Source organism: Erinaceus europaeus, chromosome 13 (assembly GCF_950295315.1).
Source record: "Erinaceus europaeus chromosome 13, mEriEur2.1, whole genome shotgun sequence".
Lineage (NCBI taxonomy): Eukaryota > Metazoa > Chordata > Mammalia > Eulipotyphla > Erinaceidae > Erinaceus > Erinaceus europaeus.
The window spans coordinates 18725169-18747688 of record NC_080174.1 but is presented as its reverse complement, the minus strand read 5'-3'; the positions used below and the strand labels follow the sequence as shown (position 1 = coordinate 18747688).

At 38.4% G+C, this 22520-nt stretch overlaps 1 protein-coding gene across 1 annotated transcript in view; it reads left to right on the top strand.

Moving 5' to 3' along the window:
- The window catches only part of TMEM30A (transmembrane protein 30A), a 49231-nt gene extending 27165 nt beyond the window's left edge, over positions 1-22066 (top strand). The window contains exons 2-7 of the mRNA XM_007540023.3: positions 3062-3169; positions 6967-7074; positions 11287-11374; positions 12244-12387; positions 15852-16058; positions 19078-22066. Coding sequence (XP_007540085.2) covers positions 3062-3169; positions 6967-7074; positions 11287-11374; positions 12244-12387; positions 15852-16058; positions 19078-19271 — 849 coding nt within the window. The 3' untranslated portion in view covers positions 19272-22066. The remainder of the gene's footprint in view (positions 1-3061; positions 3170-6966; positions 7075-11286; positions 11375-12243; positions 12388-15851; positions 16059-19077) is intronic.
- The last annotated feature ends 454 nt before the right edge of the window (positions 22067-22520 follow it).

Sequence of the window (22520 nt, the reverse complement as noted above, 5' to 3'; positions counted from 1 at the left end):
TTAAAAAAAAAAGAAAAGAGAAAGGGACACAATTCATATTTAAGGAACTTCTGAGAACTTCCTTTTTTAAAAAATTTTTAATGCTTATTTATTCCCCTTTTGTTGCCCTTGTTTTTTATTGTTGTAGTTATTGTTGTTATTGATATTGTTGGATAGGACAGAGAGAAATGGAGAGAGGAGGGAAAGAAAGAGAGGGAGAGAAAAAGATAAGACACCTGCAGACCTGCTTCACCTCCTGTGAAGTGACTCCCCTGCAGGTAGGGAGGGGGTGGGTGCGGGGGTGGGGGGTGGGCCTTGAACCGGGATCTTGACGTTAGTCTTTGCACCACCTGCGCTTAACTCCCCTGCACTACCACCCGACTCCCGAGAATTTCCTTTCTTATCATGACGGTCCTGAGTTTATGTATCAGAAGACTGGTGATGTCTGTTCTGTGAGAGTACAGTCTGTTGGGAAAGGCATAGATTTTGAAGAAAGACCTCACTGGGTTCATATTCTTGCTTAGAATTACCAGCAGGGTGATAATGGAAAAATTACTTAGCCTTCCTAAATGGCAGTTTTCTAGTTTATAATAAGGAAAATGAGAACACACTGTGTAGTAACATTCCACTTTTTAATGAGCTAGTGTGTATTAAGTGATTATGAGTACGTACTCTTGAGACAGTAGCCAATTAAGCAGAGTGTATGTATCATTATAGCTTGGCTTATGAGTCTCAGGCTTGATTCATTTTCTTCCAAGATGATAACTCCAGGAATTCTAAATAGTTATTCTCTTTGTCTTTAAGTGTCCTGTGTTTACTACCTTCCTGCTTTTCTATATGTATTTTTTCTATAAAAAATTTATTTTCCCTTTTATTGCCCTTGTTTATTATTGTTGTTGTAGTTATTATTGTTGTTATTGATGTCCTTGTTAGATAGGACGGAGAAAGGAGGGGAAGACAGAGGGGGAGAGAAAGATAAACACCTGCAGACCTGCTTCACAACTTGTAAGGCGACCCCCCCCTCCGCAGGTGGGGAGGCGGGGGCTTGAACCGGGATCCTTACGCTGGTCCTTGCGCTTCGCGCCACGTGCACTTAACCTATGCTATGCTACCACCTGGCTCCCCTTCTTTGTCCTTAGTGAATAATGTTTTAATATTTATTCGTGAGAGAAAGAGAGAGTGAGGATGGCACTTTGACGTTTGTAGTACTGGAGACTGAACTGGAGAACCTTGTGCTTGTGGGACCTCCTTTGAGTGTGAATTCAGGTCCTCTTGACCTGGGACTTTGGAGCCTCAGACATGAGAATTTCTTTGCATAACCAATATGCTCCCTACCTCCACCCTCTTTTTCCCGTTGTTGAGTAACATTTCTCATTTTTGCGTTAGGCTGCTCCAGAATACCCTTTGCCATCCATGTAAAATAAATTGCCACACAATCTGTGGATTAAACTTCACTCATTCATTACTTGGAGCCTGGGAGGTCCAAGATTGTAGTGCTGAAATATTCAATTCCTGACGAGGATTTTCTTCTTGGCTGGCATATGACCCTCTTCTTACTTGACTTTCATGTGGCAGAGAGAAAAAGGGGTTTCTGGTTTCTCTCACTCTCTCTCTTTTCTTCTCAGGACACCAATTCATTCATGGACCCTGTCTTCATGATATCATCTACACCCATGGCCCTGCCTCCAAATACCATTACATAATGAATTAGGGCTCCAGCATATGGATTTAGGGTGACTGTAGATATGTACACTCAATACATACTATATAAATGTCAAGTAAGCATATAAAAGATACACAATTCTATATATGCTTAGGCAGTTAATACAGCCCCTACTAGAAGGGTGAAAATGCCAAAACGCTGACACCAAGTGCTTTCAAGTAATAGAGCAACAGGAATTCCTTTATTACTTAGAGGGATACAAAATGGAACAATGACCTTGGGAGACAGTCTTAACAGTTTCTTACAAATAGCAAAGTGTATTTTTATCATTTTATCTTAGCATTCCCACTCCTTGGTTTCTAACACAGATGGGTTGGAGATTTAGGACCCCCTCCCCCCAACAAAAGCTGTTTATAGCAGCTTTACTTATAATTGCCAAAACTTGGAAGCAACTAAGATATCTTTCATGTTATGACTAGTTTTATTATAAGTGTTACAAATTAGGACCAGCTAAATTAAGAGAAATATAGGACTGGTTTTGGGAGAGTCCTGAATATAGAGTTTCATGCCTTCTCCCTGTAGAATCTGGTGAAATTCCTCTTTCTGAACCTCCCCTGTGCTCCAATCTCCAGGGTTTTATTTGGGATTTCACTGATTACATAACTGGTCACAAATATAACTAAATTTACAACACCCCCCCCCCCTTTCTCACTAGAGGCTGTGGTTAGACCAAAGTCCCTAATCAAATCTGATGTAGTGGCCTGCCCCTATCTTAAGCCATTCTTTGACATAGTAGACTGACATGAATAAAGGAACTTGTCAAAAACAACACTTCAATAACCTTGGAAGTTCTAAAGGTTTTGAATCTCATTGCCACAGAACCCAATACCAAGACAAGACAAATTCTTATATAGCTCCAAGTTTGTTCGTTTTTTAAACAACCTCTGAGGAACCTTTTACAAATTTATTGAAAATGAGGAGCAGTTATAGAAGCCAGAACTCCCACCTTCTGCACCCCATAAAGATCTTTGGTACATATTCCCAGAGGGATAAAGAATGGGGAAGCTTCCAATGGAGGGTAAGGGATATGGAACTCTGGTGGTGGGAATTGAACCCCTCTTATCTTACATCTTGTCAATCATTATTAAATCACTAATAAAAAAAACATACTGAAAAATGTTCCACTTTCAAGTGGAAAGCTAAAGTACTTGAAAAGTCAGACTGGATTATTTAAGAACAATAAAATTTACTCATCTTTGTATTAGTTTAGTATTTCGTTTACTCTTTATAGGTAATGAACAGTTTTTCTGGAACATAGGCTGGTTCTTTTAACTCATTTATCTTTTCAGTAGCTAGTTATTTCAGTGGATATCCTTTTTTTTTTTTCCAAGAAAATTTTCATGTATTTTTCTCTTGCAGATTGATTATACCGGAACAGAGCCTTCCAGTCCCTGCAATAAATGTTTATTTCCAAATGCGACACCTTGTTTTTGTACCATTAACTTTACGCTGGAACAGTCATTTGAGGTCTGTATTCTCAAAGATTCTGTTAGAAATTTTAATAATGTTGATATTGTATTGAAATTTTCTCACTGCGTTCTTTTCTTTTTTTGTCCAAACACTTTATTGTTTATTGGAGCCCAAACACTTTTGAGGGAGTTGGTTTGTTTTAGTGTGTCTGGGCACTATATTTTGCTGTCTGGTAATTTGGTAACTTGGTAGTTCACAAACAAGAATTTAAAGCATTTGGTAATTTTTTTTTGGAAAAATTTGTAACAGTACAAATAGTGCAGTTCATGTCCATTTTGTACTTTCCGCATGCATTTCAAGAATAGTTGCTTCAATGATTTTGCTTATTTTGTATACAAAAGCAAGTTTTACAGGGTCAGGCAGTGGCATACCTGGCTAAGTGCACACATTACAAAAGCAGGTTTTACTTTGAGAAAGAAAAACTTAATATATTCTTATCATTAAATTGTGCTATTTTCCTGTCAGATGTGAAACAACATGAAAATGCAAAAAGCTTAATGAATCCCTTCCAACTGTTTATCTGTGGATTTTTTTCCTCCAGAGCATTGCTCAGCTCTGGCCTATGGTGGTGCTAAGGATTGAACCTGGGCCTCAAAACCTTAGGTGTAGAAGGCTCTTTGCATAAGTATTATGCTATCTCCCCAGCCCTAATCATTTATATCTTGATAAGCAGAACTCTATGTGTGTCTGTCTTTTTGTGTTTATGTTTACCTACCTTTCTTGTTAACTTTATGCCAAAATGCATAAAGATTCCTGCGGAAGGGTAGGCGGTGCACATCATAGTGTACAAGGACCTGGGACCAGACTCCTGCTCTCCACCCACAGGAAGAAAGTTTCACAAGCTTTGAAGCATGTCTGCAGGTGTCTTTCTGTCTCTCTCCCTCTCCCTGTCTCTCCCTCCTATCTCAGTTTTTCCCAGTCCTATCAGATTAAATACAGTTAAAAAAAAAATTTCAGCATAGGCATAGCAAACCCAGTTTGTTTTCCTTCATCTTAAAATTAAACTTACAATGATTGTTTTATTGATTTGGGGAACAAAAGTATTTTAACCTGCTAAATGTTAAGATTTTTCTGTGATATATATATATTTTTAAATTACTTTATTTATTTATTAATGAGAAAGATAGAAGGAGAGACAGAAAGAACCAGACATCACTCTGGTACATGTGCTGCCAGGGATTGAACTCAGGACCTCATGCTTGAGAGTCCAATGCTTTGTCTACTGTGCCACCTCCTGGTCCACTGTGATATATATATATATTTTTTTGTAGTCCCTGGCAGATGGTTGTCATCTAGTAGTTACAGATGCTCTTGCACAGTTATAAAGGACGTGTGTGTCTGTGTGTGTGTGTGTGTGTGTGTGTGTGTGTGTACTTGTACATACACACACACAGAGTTTTGGAAGAAGAGAAAGCTTCAGTTCTATAACTTTGTTTTCATATAAATAACATGTAAGTTTGTTTTTCAGCATGATGGAGATACATTAATTTCAGGGGCCAGGTGGTGGCACACTGAGTTAACTACACATAGTTTGAAGCGCAGGGACCCATGCAAGGATCCTGGTTCGAGCTCCCAGTTCACCACCTGCAAGGGCTTGCTTCACAAGTGGTGAAGCAGGTCTTCAGGTGTCTTATCTCTCTCTCACCCTCTCTGTCTTCACCACCCATCTCAGTTTTACTCTGTCCTATCCAATAAACAGAAAAAATGACAGCAGAGCAGTGGATTTGTAGTGCAGGCACAGAGCCCTGGCGATAACCATGGAGGCAAAAAAAAAAAAAAAAAAAAGATACATTGATTTCTGCTTTTGTCAAATCAGACAATTAAATAAAAGAGACGTCTAATAATTTAGAAATTTTGTTAGTTTCCTCTCCCCCCACTCAGAAACACTTACTTCAGAACTTCTGCATATGTGATCATCCTCAGATCTTATGGGTTTTATTTCTCATTACAAGCCCAAACTGTGAGTTGGACCTGTTCAGAGAACTTTAAGATATTTTGTCTCAGATTTCGTTGAAAGGATATGTTTCAGTTTTGATTTGAAATTACTGAATTGAGTTGATGTTCTATTTATAATTGTGCCTGTGCTGTAATTTTCAGTCAATATGTAAATAGTTTTCATGTACACGTTTTCTTTATATAGAGCAAGACTTTTGCATACTTTCATATTTGAAAATCAAATTTAGGGTTGGATGATGGCTCTCCCAGTAGAATGCACTTAGAATGCACAAGGGCCTGGGTTCAAGCCTCCAGTCCCCTTCTGCGGGGGTGGAGGAACTAGGAAGCGTATCTCTCTTCCTCCTCTCTCTCCCCTTTCCCTTTCAATTTTTTGTGGCCTCTACCAAAATGAGAGGCAAGGAGGAAGGAGAAAAAGGGAGGCAGGGAGGGAGGATGGGAAGAAGGGAGGGGAGAGAGAAGAAAGATTTGAAAATATATTTTAAATAATTGCTTACTTAAATAAATTGTTACTGAAATCAGTTTTTTCAAATTCCTTTTGAGGATAAGAGTATAGACAGTAAATGTAGGAGCCAGAAAGGAAAGAATTATTTTTTTAAAACAATTTATTTAATTTTTTATTATTTTTATTTATTGGGTTAAGACAGAGAGAAATTGAGAGGGGTAGGGGGGAGGGAGACACCTGCAGCCCTGCTTCTGAAGGTTTCTCCCTGCAACTGGGGGCCGGGGGCACGAACCCTTGTCCTTGAGCATTGTGACATGTGCACCCAACCAGGTGTGCCACCACCTGGCCCCAGGAGAGAATTCTTTAATGTCTTTGTTACCTCTACTTCATAACATTTTCTAAATAATTTAGCATATGTAAGCTATCCCAAGTTATTTCTTTTAAAATATTTATTTATTTTGGATAGAGACCGAGAAATTCAGTGAGATGGGAAGATAGAGAGGGAGAGAGAGATGCCTACAGCACTGCTTCATTATTAGTGAAACATTTCCCTTTCAGTTCAGAACTGGAGGCTTGAACATGGGTCTTTGTGCACCCAAGCAGGTGCACCACCACTGGGTCCCATCCCAAGTTATTTCTGTGTTGCCTCTACTGTTTTTATGAAAATACTTTTCTTGATTACAGAGTGTCTTATTATCATAGATACCTCACTAGTATTATATAGTATACTGTTGAAAAATTTTTATGTCCTGCTTCAAGTTCAGCATTTACTTGAGCAAAGAAATGAAACATTGATCATTATCTTTTTGAAAAGTTAATGCTAACTGGGTGACCAGTCTGAACTATAGAAAAGTTTCGGGGGCCAGGTGGTAGGTAGCATACCTGATTGAGCACACATGTTAAAATGCATAAAGGCCTGAGTTTAAGCCCCCAATCCCCACCTGCATGGGGAAAGCTTTGTAAGTGGTGAAGCAGTGCTGCAGATGTCTCTCTGTCTCTTTCTTCCCCTCTATGTCCCACTTTCCTCTCAATTTCTGACTGTCCAATAAATAAAGATAACAAATTAAAAAAAAAAGAGGTTTAATTTAAGATAGGTCATGAGTGGGCTAATGAATTCCTTGAGGGTCCTTTTTTCTCCCAATCATATGATGCATCCATGAAATTTGTAAGGAGATTTTCAAAGACTACTCTTGAATCCATATAATATTCTTTAGCTTTATTTACTACTTAAACGTGTTTAAATTGCTAAGAACTGGTAGAATTTACTCCAGCACCTATTTTAAGTTATCACATATTCTAATCCAGCAAGGCACAAAATGCATAGCCTCTATGTATTCATGAAATAAGTTTATACTTAATAGGTTTATATAAAAAAATTCCCATTCTGTTCTTTTAGGGCAATGTGTTTATGTATTATGGACTATCGAATTTTTACCAAAACCATCGTCGTTATGTGAAATCTCGAGATGACAGTCAATTAAATGGAGATGCAAGTGCTCTGCTTGTAAGTAAAATGATAGAGTGTGAACATATGTTATCTATAAAATAATAGCCCGTGGTAATTTGTAATTTAGAAAGGTTAAACTCAATTATTATTTTTTATTAATTTTATTGAGAGTGTTCGTGGTTTACAGTGTAGTCTTTAACACATAGCACAACCTCTCATCTCCCATTGATTGGCGGCTAGGAGGCATAAGCAGACCCCAACGACCCTTCATCCTACCCCTTAGCCTCCTTCCCCAGAGTCCTTTGCTTTGGTGATATATGCCACACCCAGTCCAAATCCAAGTTTCATCTTATTATTCTTTTTTTTTTAAATTATTTTTATTGATTTAATAATAATCCACAAGACTGTGGGACAAGAGGGGTACAGTTCCATACAATTCCCACCAGAGTTCCACATCCCATCCTGTCCATTGGAAACTTTGCTATTCTTTATCCCTCTGTCAGTATGGACCAAAGATCTTGATGGGGTGCAGAAGGTGGGAAATCTGGCTTCTCTGCTGAACATGAGTATTGGCAGGTCAATCCAAACCATCAGCCTGTTTCCATCTTTCCTTAATGGGGTTGGCCTCTGAGGAGGTGTGGTTCCAGGACACCTTGGTGAGGTTGTCTGCCCAGGGATGTTAAGTTGGTGTCATGGTAGCATCTGCAACTTGGTGGCACTCCAGATGATTGGCATTGGTCCTTCTTCCCATAGGAGGGCGGTAGTGGAGGTCAGAGCCCAGTAATAGATTTTCACACTAGTCCCTTGGCAGCAGACTGTGGGCAGGGAGCTGCAGGCTTTGGTGGGTGGCCCCTGCAGCAGGCACCACCAGTAGTGGCAGCGCAGATGGCAGGCAGCTCCTGTCTGTGGCTTGGTGGGCTTTGGAAGAAATTCTGATAGTATTTTGGTGAGTTTTTTGTGTAATTTTCCTGCATACTCAGGGAGAGCAAAATGAAGCTGCTGCTATTTCATAGCCACACCTCCAGAAGACCTCTTCCCTTATTATTCTTTGTTTTTCAGTTCCACCTGTAAGTGAAATCATTTGGTATTGGTCTTTCTCTTTCTTACTTGTCATATACATAATGGAATATTATGCAGCAGTTAAAAATGATGACAGCATCTCCTTTGTGAACCGTGGTGTAAACTCTTATTATTTTAGGTGCAAACTTGACTTTAGTGAGAGGTTTTAGTTTTAAATAATTTCCCCCTTCAACTTGCACAAATTAGTCATTATTTCTTATAACCAAGTACACATTACTATTTGCTTTTTTTTTTTTTTCTTCTCTCATCCAAGTACTAACCAGGCCCAACCCTGCTTAACTTCCTAGATCAGGTGTGGTCAGGGTGGTTTGGCTGTAGACGAAGTTTTTTCTTTACTAATCTATTTGTAATACAATTTTGATGAATATGGCATGCTGGGTCTCTACTTTGCTCACTTTAGGCCTGGTTGTTAATATTGTAGTATGTAGAAATATGTAAAGAACCTACTTTTATTTTCTGAGGTTGTGTTTTTAAATTGAACATGTATACACTTTCCAACTTGATTAAACCCCTAGTACTAAAGTTCAGTGGTTGTATTGCTGGAAAACAAAACAGACAAAAAAACCCTGAGGAACTTTTTTGATTCCAGAACCTTCCTAACTCTAAATATGGATGTCTATAGGTATGATTTTAGACGGTCTTTTCTTTTTATTAATTTATTCCCTTTTGTTGCCTTGTTTTATTGTTGTAGTTATTATTGTTGTTATTGATGTCGTTGTTGTCGGATAGGACAGAGAGAAATGGAGAGAGGAAGATAGACACCTGCAGACCTGCTTCACTGCCTGTGAAGTGACACCCCTGCAGGTGGGGAGCCGGGGCTCGAACCCGTGTTCTTAAACCGGTCCTTATGCTTTGCGCCACCTGTTCTCAACCCACTGTACTACCACCGGACTTCCTAGACTGCCTTTTCTAATAAGCTCCACTTGTAATACCCAGCCTAGTTTAGGAATCTGTAGATTAAAATTAGTTTTCCTGACTGTTGTTCAGCTTTCCATATTAATGGTTACTGCATGCATATTTTAAGGTATTCTTATTAATATGGCAAATCTTCAGAGGACTGTAAGCAGTGTTCAGCCAGGGAGGTGACTCAGTAGCAGAGAGCAGGACTTGCATGTGTGAGGTCTGAAATTTATTCCTGAAACTGCAGATGCTAGAGTGATGCTCTGGTTCTCTCATTAAATAAAGAATCCTGGCTCAAGCTCCAGTCTCCATCAGCAACGGTGAAGGTTCAGAGTGCTGCAGGAGTCTTTCTTTTCCTCTCTCCCTCTCTATCCCTCTTCCCTCTCAACTTCTTAATTTCTTTGTCTATATTAAAAAACAACAGAAAAGGGAGTTGGGCATTAGCGCAGCGGGCTAAGTGCAAGGACTGGCGGAAGGATCCCGATTCCAGCCCTTGGCTCCCCACCTGCAGGGGAGTCGCTTCACAAGCGGTGAAGCAGGTTTGCAGGTGTCTATCTTTCTCTCCCCCTCTTGTCTTCCCCTCGTCTCTCCATTTCTCTCTGTCCTATCCAACAATGACATCAATAACAACAACAATAACTACAACAATAAAACAACAAGGGCAAGAGAAGGAAATAAATATTTTTAGAAAAACAAGAAATAAAAAAAGACTCATCTCTTAAAAAAAAATAGAATGCAACATTAGGACCATATTATGATTAGAATTGTCCTGATAAGCTTATGGCTGACCTTGGAAGCTTTTCTTTCATAATATATTCACTGTGTCTGAATCTTTTTGCTCCATTATATTGTGAATTTCTTATAAATGGAACTTAATTTTTTATTTTTCTGTTAGTTGTGTGGTATGTGGTGTTTAATAGACACTCATTAAATGGCTTTCCAATTACTGCAAAGCGCATAGGTAGTAAAAGTGGCTAGACTGTAGCCCTATTGTGAATTTATTTGTGTTTAGTGACCTTTTTATCTTAAATCACAAACACTGGAGGAGTAAATTTTCATCAAACATTTCAAATTGTAATACTTCAGTTACATATTATCTATCTTCATAGTCTCAGAGTACTGTCTGTGTAAATATAGATTACATAGGAATTAAAACATTCGAGGAATGGAACACAGAAGAGACTTTAATGAAGTGTCTGTCACATGTTTTCTTAGCCTTTTGACATCTTTGCTTATGAAGTTCTCTTTTGAGCCTATGCTAAAAGAGTGGCAAGACTGATTGGCAATGGAATATACCCAAGAAGCCCAACAGAGGTCTAGTTGATTAAAAATTGATGATACCTTGGGCTGTTTATGTATTTTAATGCATAGTTAACTGTGGTCTGGGAATCTGAGAACAACTCAGACCTAATTTTAGGTGTAGTTAAATCTGTAGTTTAACCTTACAACTGCCAAAGATCCCTTTGAGATCTTTGTTAAGAACTAAGTCAGATGATCTGTGTCTTACCAACATGTTCATCTTTGTATCTGGATGCACAATATATAAAAGATTGGTATATTCTAGCAATCTTCATTAGACTCTCTCCCACCTTCCTTCCATCCTTTTCTGTCTTCCTTTCTTTTCCCCCTTCCTTTCTTCAAAATGGGATTTAGCCTAAAGTTTAAGATTATCTAGTGAAACTTGTTCATTTCCTAAGTGAGAGTAAGTCAAGAAAATTGTCCAGAGTTTCATAATATTTAGCTGGAACTAGAACCTCCAGTCTCTTCCAGTTTAAGATTCTTTCATGGTCTGAGAGGTGGCATAGTGGATAAAGCACTGGACTCTAAAGCATTGGGCCCCAAGTTCATTTCCCAGCAACACAGATACCATAGTGGTGTCTGGTTCTTTCTCTCTGCCTACCTTCTTCATCAATCAGTAAATAAAATGTTAAAAAATTACTTTCAGAGCATTAAAAATGATTCTTTTCATTAGTTCACAATTAGATTCCTTCTGAACATTTCCTGTGCAGAAACTTCATAGTACTGATGGTTTTTCTTGGCAGAAAAATAAAAATGATGTCAGGTAATTAACTAATGACATAATCTATGCAAGGAAAAGGTACTTTAAAAGAGTTAATGTGGTAATGTTTTGGAATATGTTTTGATCATATAAATGTGTGCTTTGTAAATGGTTTACTGCATTTGAGAAACATTAAGGAATTAAATGTGAATATGTAATTAGAGCTAGTTCACAGTCCTTACAAAGAGGCCACCTAGGTAATATATCTCTTTTTCCCTTCTAAAAATCAGAATCCCAGTAAAGAATGTGAGCCTTATCGAAGAAATGAAGACAAGCCAATTGCTCCCTGTGGAGCTATTGCCAACAGCATGTTTAATGGTATGATACAGATACAAATATAGTCGCATATGTAGGCATTCGCATATAATCTTTTTACATACTTTATAGTAAATGTGCATGAAGTTGAGTTCAGCAACTTTACTATCAATATCAACTTGATAACTAAGTGGAGTCCTATAACATTTTACAACTTTTTTTTTTTTGAGCATGCTCTTATTTTAAAGATGGGTTTCTGTCTCCTGGAGGAAAACAGAAACATCGTGCTAACCACCCTATTTCATGATGAGAAAGGCTAGTGTCTGCCTTTGTGACGGTCTTCGGTCTGAAGAGTTACACCTTCATGAGGAGCTTCCGTTAACCACTTCGAATAGCACTGTCTGATGTTAATATGGAAACTATGAATATAGTTTCAAAATTTCTAGAGGTTATATAGGAAAGTGAAATTAATTTTAGTGGTTTACTTATTCCACTGTGATAAAAATATTTCAGCATATAGTAGTAATGAAACTTAGCAAGCTATTTTGTAAGTATAAGTTTGATATTTTAAGTATCTTATTTATAAAAAACATATAAAATACATTTTTGTATTATGCATTCATTTGGAGCAGTCATAATTTCAAGAACTTCAGCCTCACGTCTCTAGTGTTGGACACTACTAGACAATACTGGACTGTTAGGTAAAAAATTGAATTTAGGAATGCATTATTAAAAAGTAAGGAGAAGCTTTGTAGGAAACTATAAGAAACTTAGAACTGTATTGAGACTCTCATGCCTGAGGCTCCCAGGCCCCAGGTTCAGTCCCCCACACCACCATAAGCCAAGTATACCTTTTGTTGCTTGCAGAGTAAAGCAGGCACTGTGGATTTTCAGGAGATATATACTAATATTTTCTTTGTGTATGTTTTTAGATACATTAGAATTGTTCCTGATTAGCAATGAATCTCAATCTACACCTATTCCTTTGCAAAGGAAAGGTATTGCTTGGTGGACAGATAAAAATGTAAAATTCAGAAACCCTCCTGGAGGAAAAGACCTGGAAGAACGGTTCAAAGGTAAAACAGAAGATCTTTCCTGAAACAATATAGCATGGTGTTTGTATGACATATATGCAAATCTTCGATCTGTAGAATTTGAGAAGCGTATGCCGTGGCTGGGGTCAGGGTGTCATTTTGGAGGCTTCTCTACTCTAGCCTGACTTTTGCAGAGAGAAAGAGGGAGAGACAAGAGAATGAGGGAATGAAACCAGTGTTGAAGTTTCATCAGTGTGATCCGGGCTGGGCTCAAATCTGGATGGCGCACTTACAGAGCAGCACAGTGTCCATAGGAGCTATTTGCTGGACCAAGTTTATGCTTCCAGAAAAAAAAACGAGGACTTTGTGTGTGGGGGGTAGATAGTATAATGGTTATGGAGACAGACTCTCAGGCCTGAAGCTCCAAAGTCCCAGGTTCAGTCCCCTTGCACCACCATAAGCCAGGGCTGAGCAGTGAGTGCTCTGGTTAAAAAAAAAGAAAATTTTTTTTCTTAATACCATGTTATATGAAATATGTAGGCTGTTCTAATGTACTGATTTTATAAAGGATATATATATATATATATATATATATATATGTTTTAAAAAATATTTATTCCCTTTGTTGCCCTTGTTGTTTTATTGTAGTTATTATTATTGTTGTTATTGATGTCATTGTTGCTTGGTAGGACAGAGAGAAATGGAGAGAGAAAGGGAAGACAGAGGGGGAGAGAAAGATAGACACCTTCAGACCTGCTTCACCACCTGTGAAGCGACTCCCCACCGGTCCTTGCACTTTTTGCATCATGTGCACCTAACCCTCTGTGCTACCACCCGACTCCTGATATATATGTTTTTAATGAGACATGAACTTTTAATCTTGAGTTTCTCTGGTATTTTCCTTCTTTTTTTTTTAACTTCACTTTTTATATTTTTATTTATTTATTATTGGATAGAGACAGAAATTGAGAGTGGGGAGAGATAGGGAGAGAGGCAGAGAGACACCTACAGCCCTGCTTCACTGCTTGTGAAGCTTCCCCTCTGCAGGTGGAGACCAGAGGCTTGAACCTAGATCCTTGTGCACTGTAACGTGTGCATTTAACCAGGTGTGCTACCACCAGGCCCCCTTGGTATTTTCTTATAGACATTTCATCTATAACATTTTTTTCTTATTTTGGCTTTTCCTTTATTAATATTATTTTTTAACTTGATAGGACAGAGAGAGATATGAGGGGTTGAGAGATAAGAGAGAGAGAGAGAGAGAGAAAGAAACCTGTATCCCTGCTTCACCACTTGTGAAGCTACCCCTTACAGGTGGGGACTGGGGATTTGGAATCCAAATCCTTGTGCATGGGATTGTGTACGCTCAGCTGGGTGTGTCACCACCTGGGCCCTTTATATGTTGATTTTTTAAAAGTATAAACTGAGGGGGGTCGGGCGGTAGCTCAGTGGGTTAAGTACACATGATGCAAAGCACAAGGACCGGTGTAAGGATCCCGGTTCAAGCCCCTGGCTCCCCACCTGCAGGGAGGTCGCTTCACTGGCAATGAAGCAGGTCTGCAGGTGTCTATCTTTCTCTCCCCCTTTGTTTCCCCTCCTCTCGATTTCTCTCTGTTCTATCCAACAACAACAGTAATGCAAAAGTCATAATAATGACAATAATGAGGGCAGCAAAATGGGAAAAAAGGCCTCCAGGAACAGTGGATTTGTAGTGCAGGCACCAAATGTCCACAATAACCCTGGAGGCAAAAAAAAAAAAAAAAAAAAAAGTATAAACTGAGGCATAGAGAGAGAGTGAAAAAGACCACAGCACCAAAGCTTCCTTCAGTGTAGTGGGGTCTGTGCTTAAAACCAGGTTGTGCACACGTCAAAGTAGCACACTATCCAAAGTGAACTACTTTCACATCCTGAGCTGTGACATTTTAAAAAACAAAATTTATTTTATGCAGCCTGTAATTATAAGTTAACTTCGTTTTTGTTTCTGTGTTACTTGAACTTTATAGTGAAAATTTTTTAAGTTTTTTTTTTATGAAATGATACCCTTTCATTATTAAAATGACTATATGCAACTTAAAGTTGATATCAGTAAAGCAGGGAATACACTTATGTTTAGAGTTATGCTTAAGGTTTTTTGCTTTTTTTTTTTTTTGTTTAACTTCATTTAAGTTGATAGGATAAAGAGAAATTGAGAAGGAAGCGGGGAGATAGAGAGACAGACACCTGTAGCCCTGCTTCGCCACTTGTGAAGCCGTCCTCCTGCAGGTGAGGACCAGGGGCTTGAACCCAGGTCTTTGTGCATGGTAACGTGCACTTAAGCAGTTGCACCACTGCTTGGCCTCATAGTGAAGTATTTTTTTTTCTATCATTTTGTTGAGGTGGGGGTGTGACAGTTTATAGTATAGTTGTTGAGACATCATTACAATTTCTCATCTCCCCGTGACGGATATCTGCAGAACACTTTCCCCCAAGTTAGGTCCTTTCCTGCCGTCATGCATAAGGACCACAAGACCTTCTTCAGTCCCTTCCATTTCCTCCTTTACCCAGAGTCTTCTGTTTTGATGCAGTATACACCACACCTAGTTCAACTTTCACTGTGTGTTTTCTCTTATAAAATGAAATGCTTATCATTTTATCTTTTTAAAATATTTATTTATTTATTCCTTTTGTTGCCCTTGTAGTTATTATTGTTGTTATTGATGTCATTGTTGGATAGGACAGAGAGAAATGGAGAAAGGAGGGGAAGACAGAGAGGGGGAGAGAAAGACAGACACCTGCAGACCTGCTTCACCACTTATGAAGCAACTCCCCTGCAGGTGGAGAGCTGGGGGCTCGAACTGGGATCCTTACACCCATCCTTGGCCTTTGCGCCACCTGCACTTAATGCGATACACTACCGCCCAACTCCCCATTTTATCTTTTTATTAAGTCATCTGCATCTTATTTTTACTCAATAGCCTACTTTTATTCTCTTCATTGAAACATCAATTAAATGTTTTTATATATTTATTCTCTTTTGTTGCCCTTTTTTTTTTTTTTTTAATTGTTGTAGTTGTTGTTGTTACTGATGTCATTTGTTGTTGGATGGGACAGAGAGAAATGGAGCAAGGAGGAGAAGACAGAGGGGGAGAGAAAGATAGACAACTGCAGACCTGCTTCACCGCTTGTGAAGCGACTCCCCTGCAGGTGGGGAGCCAGGGACTCGAACCGGGATCCTTAATGCAGGTCGTTGCACTTTGTACCACCTGCGCTTAACCCGCTGCGCTACCGCCCAACTCCCATGTCAAATAAATCTTTGCAATTACTTGAGAAATTGTTACATGAAGGACTGTTCTCTCTCTAGATTTCATGACTTCCTTAATATATGATATGATACTATATAATTCCTTTGACAATTAAAACCCCCTCAGATTTTGTACTACATATCTGTGATTCAGTAGTGTATTTTCAGTCTTAACTCTTAACAGAATTGAGCATTCTGTCTCCTCCCCAAATCCCTTCCTTTTAAGGAACAACAAAGCCAGTAAACTGGGTTAAACCAGTATATATGCTGGACTCTGACCCCAATAATAGTGGATTCATAAATGAGGATTTTATTGTATGGATGCGTACGGCAGCATTACCTACTTTTCGTAAGTTATATCGTCTTATAGAACGGAGAAATGATTTACACCCAACACTACCAGCTGGACAATACTACTTGAATATCACATACAGTATCCTTTTTGGTCGTGTTCACAGATTCATAGAATTTAAAAGTGTAGTCCAGATTTATCGCTGTTATGACTTGCTACTTTGTGTTTTAGTTTTGAGTGCTGCAGTTTGGAGTGTGTATATGTGAAAAAAAGTTCATGTTTATTTTCCAGAAGTATCTTACAGTTTATGAATACTATAATAGAATTTAAAGTATGCTATTTAGTAAAATTATTTCAAATGAGGATGCTAAGTTTATAAATAGGATTGTGACTGAACTTAACTCAAAGGCATATGAGTAAGCCTAATACTAAAAATGTTGGTGGGTTGTTTTAATATGTCTTTTAAATATTAAAAATTAGATATATAGTTCACATCATAATTATTTATAATTATCTATCTTTATAGTATCAAAATATTTTTTATTATTCCTGTATATTTTTTTTGTTTTTTACACCAGAGCACCATTCAGCTCAGTCTGTCGGTGGTGCTGGTGATTGAACCAGGACTACTTCTCACATTAAGGTTCTGTGCATTATTGCTGTGCTATATCCCTGACCCCTCACATTGATATTGTGCTATATGTCTCTTTTTTTAAAAAAACTTTATGCCATTTTTTAAATTTTAATTTATTTATTATTGGACAGAGAAAGAGAGAAATTGAGAGTGGAGGGGGAGATAGAGAGGGAAAGAGACAGATACCTGCAGCTCTACTTCACCACTCGTGAAGCCTTCCCCCTGCAGGTGGGGACCAGGGGCTTGAACCCAGGTCCTTTCACACTGTAATGCTAACCGGGTGCGCCACTGCCTGGCCCCTGCTATATCTTATTGTTGGAAGATATCATTTATTTCATTCCAATTACATTTCAACAGGTACTAGTTACCTTTATCATTTCATTTAATTCAAGTATTAAAGGGCAGGTATAAATTCCATCTTGTGGATAGAAGTACAGGAACAGAGCAGTTAAATACCTTACTGGAAGTTATACAAGTAATAAGTTTGGGGCTCATGATTAGCCTGCTGCCTCCAAGGCAGTGACTTTACCATTAACTACCACTATCCTTAGTTAGTTCCTTTAAATAGTTAGACCAGTCATATTGGCCTGGATGCAAACTATTTCCCAACATGGAAATGTGGACGCTCTCTTTTCAAAGTTCTCATTATCTTTTATCTGTAAATATCCTGAATGAAAAGCCTCTCAAACACTAGCATTTTAAATGTTTACTGATGATCTTTGCATTTTTACTTTTTCAGAATCTAAATTAGACAAAAGCATGTAGGTTTATTTTTATAATAGGTCTGCAAATTGTTCAATCAATAGACCTCATTTAAAAGTAAAGATCTTCAAACTTTGAACATCTTGATTTTCACCTTAGTATGCAACTGAATGACCTGATATTGGCAGACTGGAAATGTTGAAATTTTGGAAACTAAGACCACATAATGGCAATTTTGGACAGACCCAGTTCAGGTGCTGGTAGAAAAGAAAAAAAAAAAAATCCTGACTCTGCATCCGAAATAGAAAGCAACTGTGTTATAGAATCCAAAAGAATAAGCCAAAAGTAAGCTTATATGCCAACCTGCAGAGAAGTTGTGGGAAGAAATACAGGATATTTTGCAAATTGATAAAATAGGAGTTTGCATCTGTAAAGCATCAAAAGTTAATCATGAAGATTTATAAAGTAAAAGCTAGTTACTACAATTAAGGTTTGGGATACAGAGAGAGCATAGCATGGGTGACTTGATACTGCATCTCTAGACAGTTAAGTTAAAGCTCTTAAAATCAATAACTCGACCTCAACTTTGGGTTGATCTGAGTCTGCCATTCAATTAGAGGGGCCATCTGTGACTCATCATCTCTGCCCTAACTTTTTTTGAATACAAAAGGGAGATAAAGAGACCGAAACACTGCTTAATGGTTTATGGTGTTTTATTTTGTGTGTGTTTGTGTGTGTGTGTGTGTGTGTGTGTGTGTGTGTGTGTGTGTGTGTGTGTAATGTTGATGCCTTGGCCTCAGGTATTCAAGACTGGTACTTGAGAGCTGAGCCATTTCCCTGCCCCTCTACCCTAACCCTTGCTAGAGTTCTATAACTGGTCCATGTAGATAGTTCAGTCAATATACTGCTGGTGTCTTGTCCCCCCCCCCCCTTTTCTCTGAGGGGTGGCTGTGGGAGTGCAGTGGGATTAGGAAGCTACTTAGAACCTTATACATGTGAAGCATGTTCTCTACCATTCAATTATCTCCATGGTCCTGTGGCCCATTTCCTAAGTCTCTTTGACAGTCACCTCTCCGACTCCATTTTGTTCTAGCCATTGATTCACTCTGTGTCACCAGCAAGTTTTATCATTACTCTGTGTATAGCAGTTACCGCAAGACTTTAGTGTTAAGATTTTTTGACCCTGTGTTGAGCCTTTTCTTATAACTATACTCTTTGTTTTTTTAATTGAGTGGTTAATGCTTTACAGCACAGTCGTTGATATATGAGTACAATTTCATTATGTACCAAGACCCCACAGCTCTCTTCCACCCTTCACTCCTACTCCTTCAAGTTCTTTGCTCTGATGCAATACGCCAGACCCACTCCACGTTTTCATTTTGTGTTCTCTCTCCCTGTCCCTATTTATACTGCACATACTCTTTGGGCTCACAGGAACCTCTAGTCTCTTCATCCGTTTTTCTCCTGGACTCTCAACCTCTTCTTCCTCTGTTGACTTCATTGCCTTTCACATGAAATATGACCATGGTATTTATTTGTGGCCTTTTGTCCTTGTGTAACAAGAGAATTACTTGACAAATGATAATAACCTTTATACTTTATTGGTTTTGCTAGTAAACTATACTGACTTTTTTTTTACTACTGTTCAATTTGCTAAATCACTCAAGATAATATTCATATAGTTATTTTGTGATTCCAAACATTTGAGCAAGATGCCTATGTATCAGAATTATACCAGTGAATTACAGGTAAATGCCAACTCCTTAAAGTTCTGTTTAAAGGATAAGTACCGTAGACAGAAACGTCTTCCTATACACTCTTCAGATTACCCTGTACATTCTTTCGATGGACGGAAACGGATGATCTTGAGCACTATTTCATGGATGGGAGGAAAAAACCCATTTTTGGGGATCGCTTACATCACTATTGGATCCATCTCTTTCCTTCTGGGAGTTGTACTGCTAGTCATTAATCATAAGTATAGAAACAGTAGTAATACTGCTGACATTACAATTTGATTTTATATTCTGAAAACAGATTTACTGCATGTGCATCAAGGCCAGTCCTATTCAACCTAGCTTTCACACGCTGATGTCTGGTTAGTATGTCATTTTTGAAGTTGACACATAATTTTTTTTTTAAACAGTCTGTGTCTTTGCTTCTTCCTTGCGATGACTTACGAACATATATGTGGGCATAAGACAAATTAGCTATATTGATCATATCAACACTGTAACTGCTGAAACGGCATTCTAATTGTTTGCTTTGGGGGGGTTAGGACAGGCCATATGATGCATAGAGCCTCCTTCCTGTGAAATGCTTAAATGTTTCTGCCGTGTGGATAATATCATAATGACATTTGATGCTGTATGCGTGTGTTTGTTGTGTGGAGAAAGAGATTGCAAGATGTATGAGTATAATGACTACTTCTGACCTTCAGGATTCAGAGTTACAGAAAGGTGAAGAAAGACCGAATCTAAATAAAATACTTCATCCTTTTCATGTGTCGTGTGTAGAGGCTTGAAGTACCATCTTTGCTGAGATGGTTTGTGTATTCAACTTAGGCAGTACAGCTCTGTATCCAGCTCAGCTTTGATTTCAGAGGACATGCTTACCTTGTCTAGCATAGGAGTGAATGCTCATGTGTGTGAAGAGGTCATGTAGATCTCAGGTAGGAGAATTTAAAATTCCTCTTTCCAATTTGGTTGCTGTGTTGCAGCCAGGAATCCCAACTCATTTGATAGATCTTTATATGTGAGCGTCTCCCTTGAAGCTTGCACTTTATAGGGGACAAAAGAGTATGGGGGGTGGTGGGGAAACTTGGCAGATCTTCAGCTTTTGCATAACACATTAAAGTTCAGAGGAGACTGCTTTCCATGCTTGGGGTACTTAACATTCAGAAATTTGCTTCAGCATTGGAAATACCTCAAGCTGTTTTTATTTTGCAGGTAAGTACTATGAATATATTCCTCTCTATTGCAGACAGTTTTTACATTTAGCTCAAATAAGGGCATGTATGTTCTTCAGTTAAGGCGCCAGTTGTTTTGGTTGATTTTTCTAAAACATACTTTAAAAAGCATTTCTTTAAATTTCCCAATTCTGGAGTTTTTGGAGTATGTACATGATACATTATAATATGTATGGTTGAAATTATTTTCTATTAACTGGAATTATTTTAATATTCCTTATTGAATAAATGCCGTAATGTGTTTGCTATGAATCTTATTATTGAATGTAAGCCTTTTTTTTTTTTCAGAATGCATGCAAATGTATGTCTTAATCAGTGGTGGTTTAATTGCATTGATTTTATTTATTTATTTTTTTACTAAGATAACATATGTTTGTATAGAAGAATGTCTGTTTAAAGTTATGGTTTCCTTCAGTTATATTTTAAATCAAAAAGTCTGGGTAATGTATCAATATTGATTAATATGCTTTTTTATAAAAACAGAATAATGTAATGGTTAATAGTAGAAACGTGCCATGCTTCTTACATTTTGTATAACTTAATATTTAGTTTAAAAAACATGTAGTTCGTGATGACTTTTAACTGGGAAACTATTTATTACTTGCATGAGCTACTTAGTATATGATTACCTTGAAATTTCTGAGTGTGTGGGATAATCTTTGTTTAAAAAATGCCCTTTGTTTTGTGGATCCTTCAGAATACTGTTATTTATTCTAATAATCAACCCTTTTGCACTTGGCAGTTTATTTTCTGGTACATACAACTGGGGAGACAGGGTTTCTTCTAGTCTTCCCAGATTGACTTTACTCAAGAGGACTGCTCTCCTGCATCTGTTTGTTTCTTCTCCCTCTCCCTCTCCCTTTCCCCCTCCCCCTCCCCCTCCCCTCTCCCCCTCTCCCCCTCTCCCTCTCTCCCCCTCCCCCCCTCCCCCTCTCCCTCTTCCCCTCTCCCTCTCCCCCTCTCCTCTTCTCTCCCTCCCCCTCTCTCTCTCCCTCTCCCCGTCTCCCTCTCCCCCCTCCCCCTCTCCCCCTCCCCCTCCCCTCTCCCTTTCTCTCTCTCTCTCCCTCTCCCTCTCTCTCTCCTCTCTCTCTCCCTCTCTCTCTCTCTCCCTCTCCCTCTCTCTCTCCTCTCTCTCTCCCTCTCTCTCTCTCTCCCTCTCCCTCTCCTCTCTCTCTCCCTCTCTCCTTTTTTCCCTCCCTCCCTCCCTCTCCCTTTTTTAATTTGGTGACTAAAGGTGCCACTAGTGAAATATCGAAGAGCCCTTTCAACACATTCTCCTCTGTGGCGAAGATGAAATCTTAACAATATATTTGGAGTTTTCTCTATTTTACAAGGACATTGATGGCCCAGGTTTCTTCCTGTTTGCAGCCATGTTGCATTCTTAAGGAATTCCACAGGCTAAATATGAAGAGTATGAAACATTCATTTGGCCTCTAGGAAAAGAAACCAGTCTTTCCTTTTAGGCTTTATTTATGCTTACCTTTTGGAAACATTGATGTCAAGGTCAACTTTCAAAGAATCATATTGCATTATAAGACAACTGAGTTAAGTCCAGCAGACATTGAAGAATCCATTAAATTTGCAGAAATAATTTTGATACATGAAGTTTCCCAATTGAAGGAATGATTCAATAAGAAAATTTCTTTCTAAGAAATTTCACTGAAATCATAAGGCAGTTTACATATAAATTGGTAAAAATAATAGCATTGCCTAAAAGAGTTTTCATGGAGGAAAGTTAAGGGAGCATCATTTGTTTATCAGCAACAGTTTATTTGTAACCTTGATTATATTAAAAGATACACTTTCTGTTAGTATGCTCTGTATAATAAAAATGAACAAAGTTAACTTTGCTATGTTCAAGTGTCTTGCTAAAATAACAGTGTCCTAGTGTTGTTCATGTTTAGCGCATTTTGCCCGGGGTCATTGATTTCACATTTTAATATGTTCACGACTAGATTTGATTCCCACGTGTGTATTTTTAAAGTCCTTCTGACTGCATGAACTCCGAAATTTGTCTCTGTTACTGAGAACTATCTGTTCTTACAAGGCGGTGGTCAGATTGTCATCAAAGTGAGAGGCAGTTTAAGTTTTCTATAAGATCAAGAGAAATTGCCTAGTAAGTGGGATGTGAAGAACCCGTGGCCAGGCAAGGATATGAAAATAACAAGGTAGATCAGGCCCACACAAAGTGGAAAAACAGAGTAGGAAACAGAAGCAGCTCAGATATAAAGAAACAGAAGCAGCTCAGATATAAAGGTAAAAAATGTTCCTCAACCTGCTCACATCCGTTGTCCTGAAA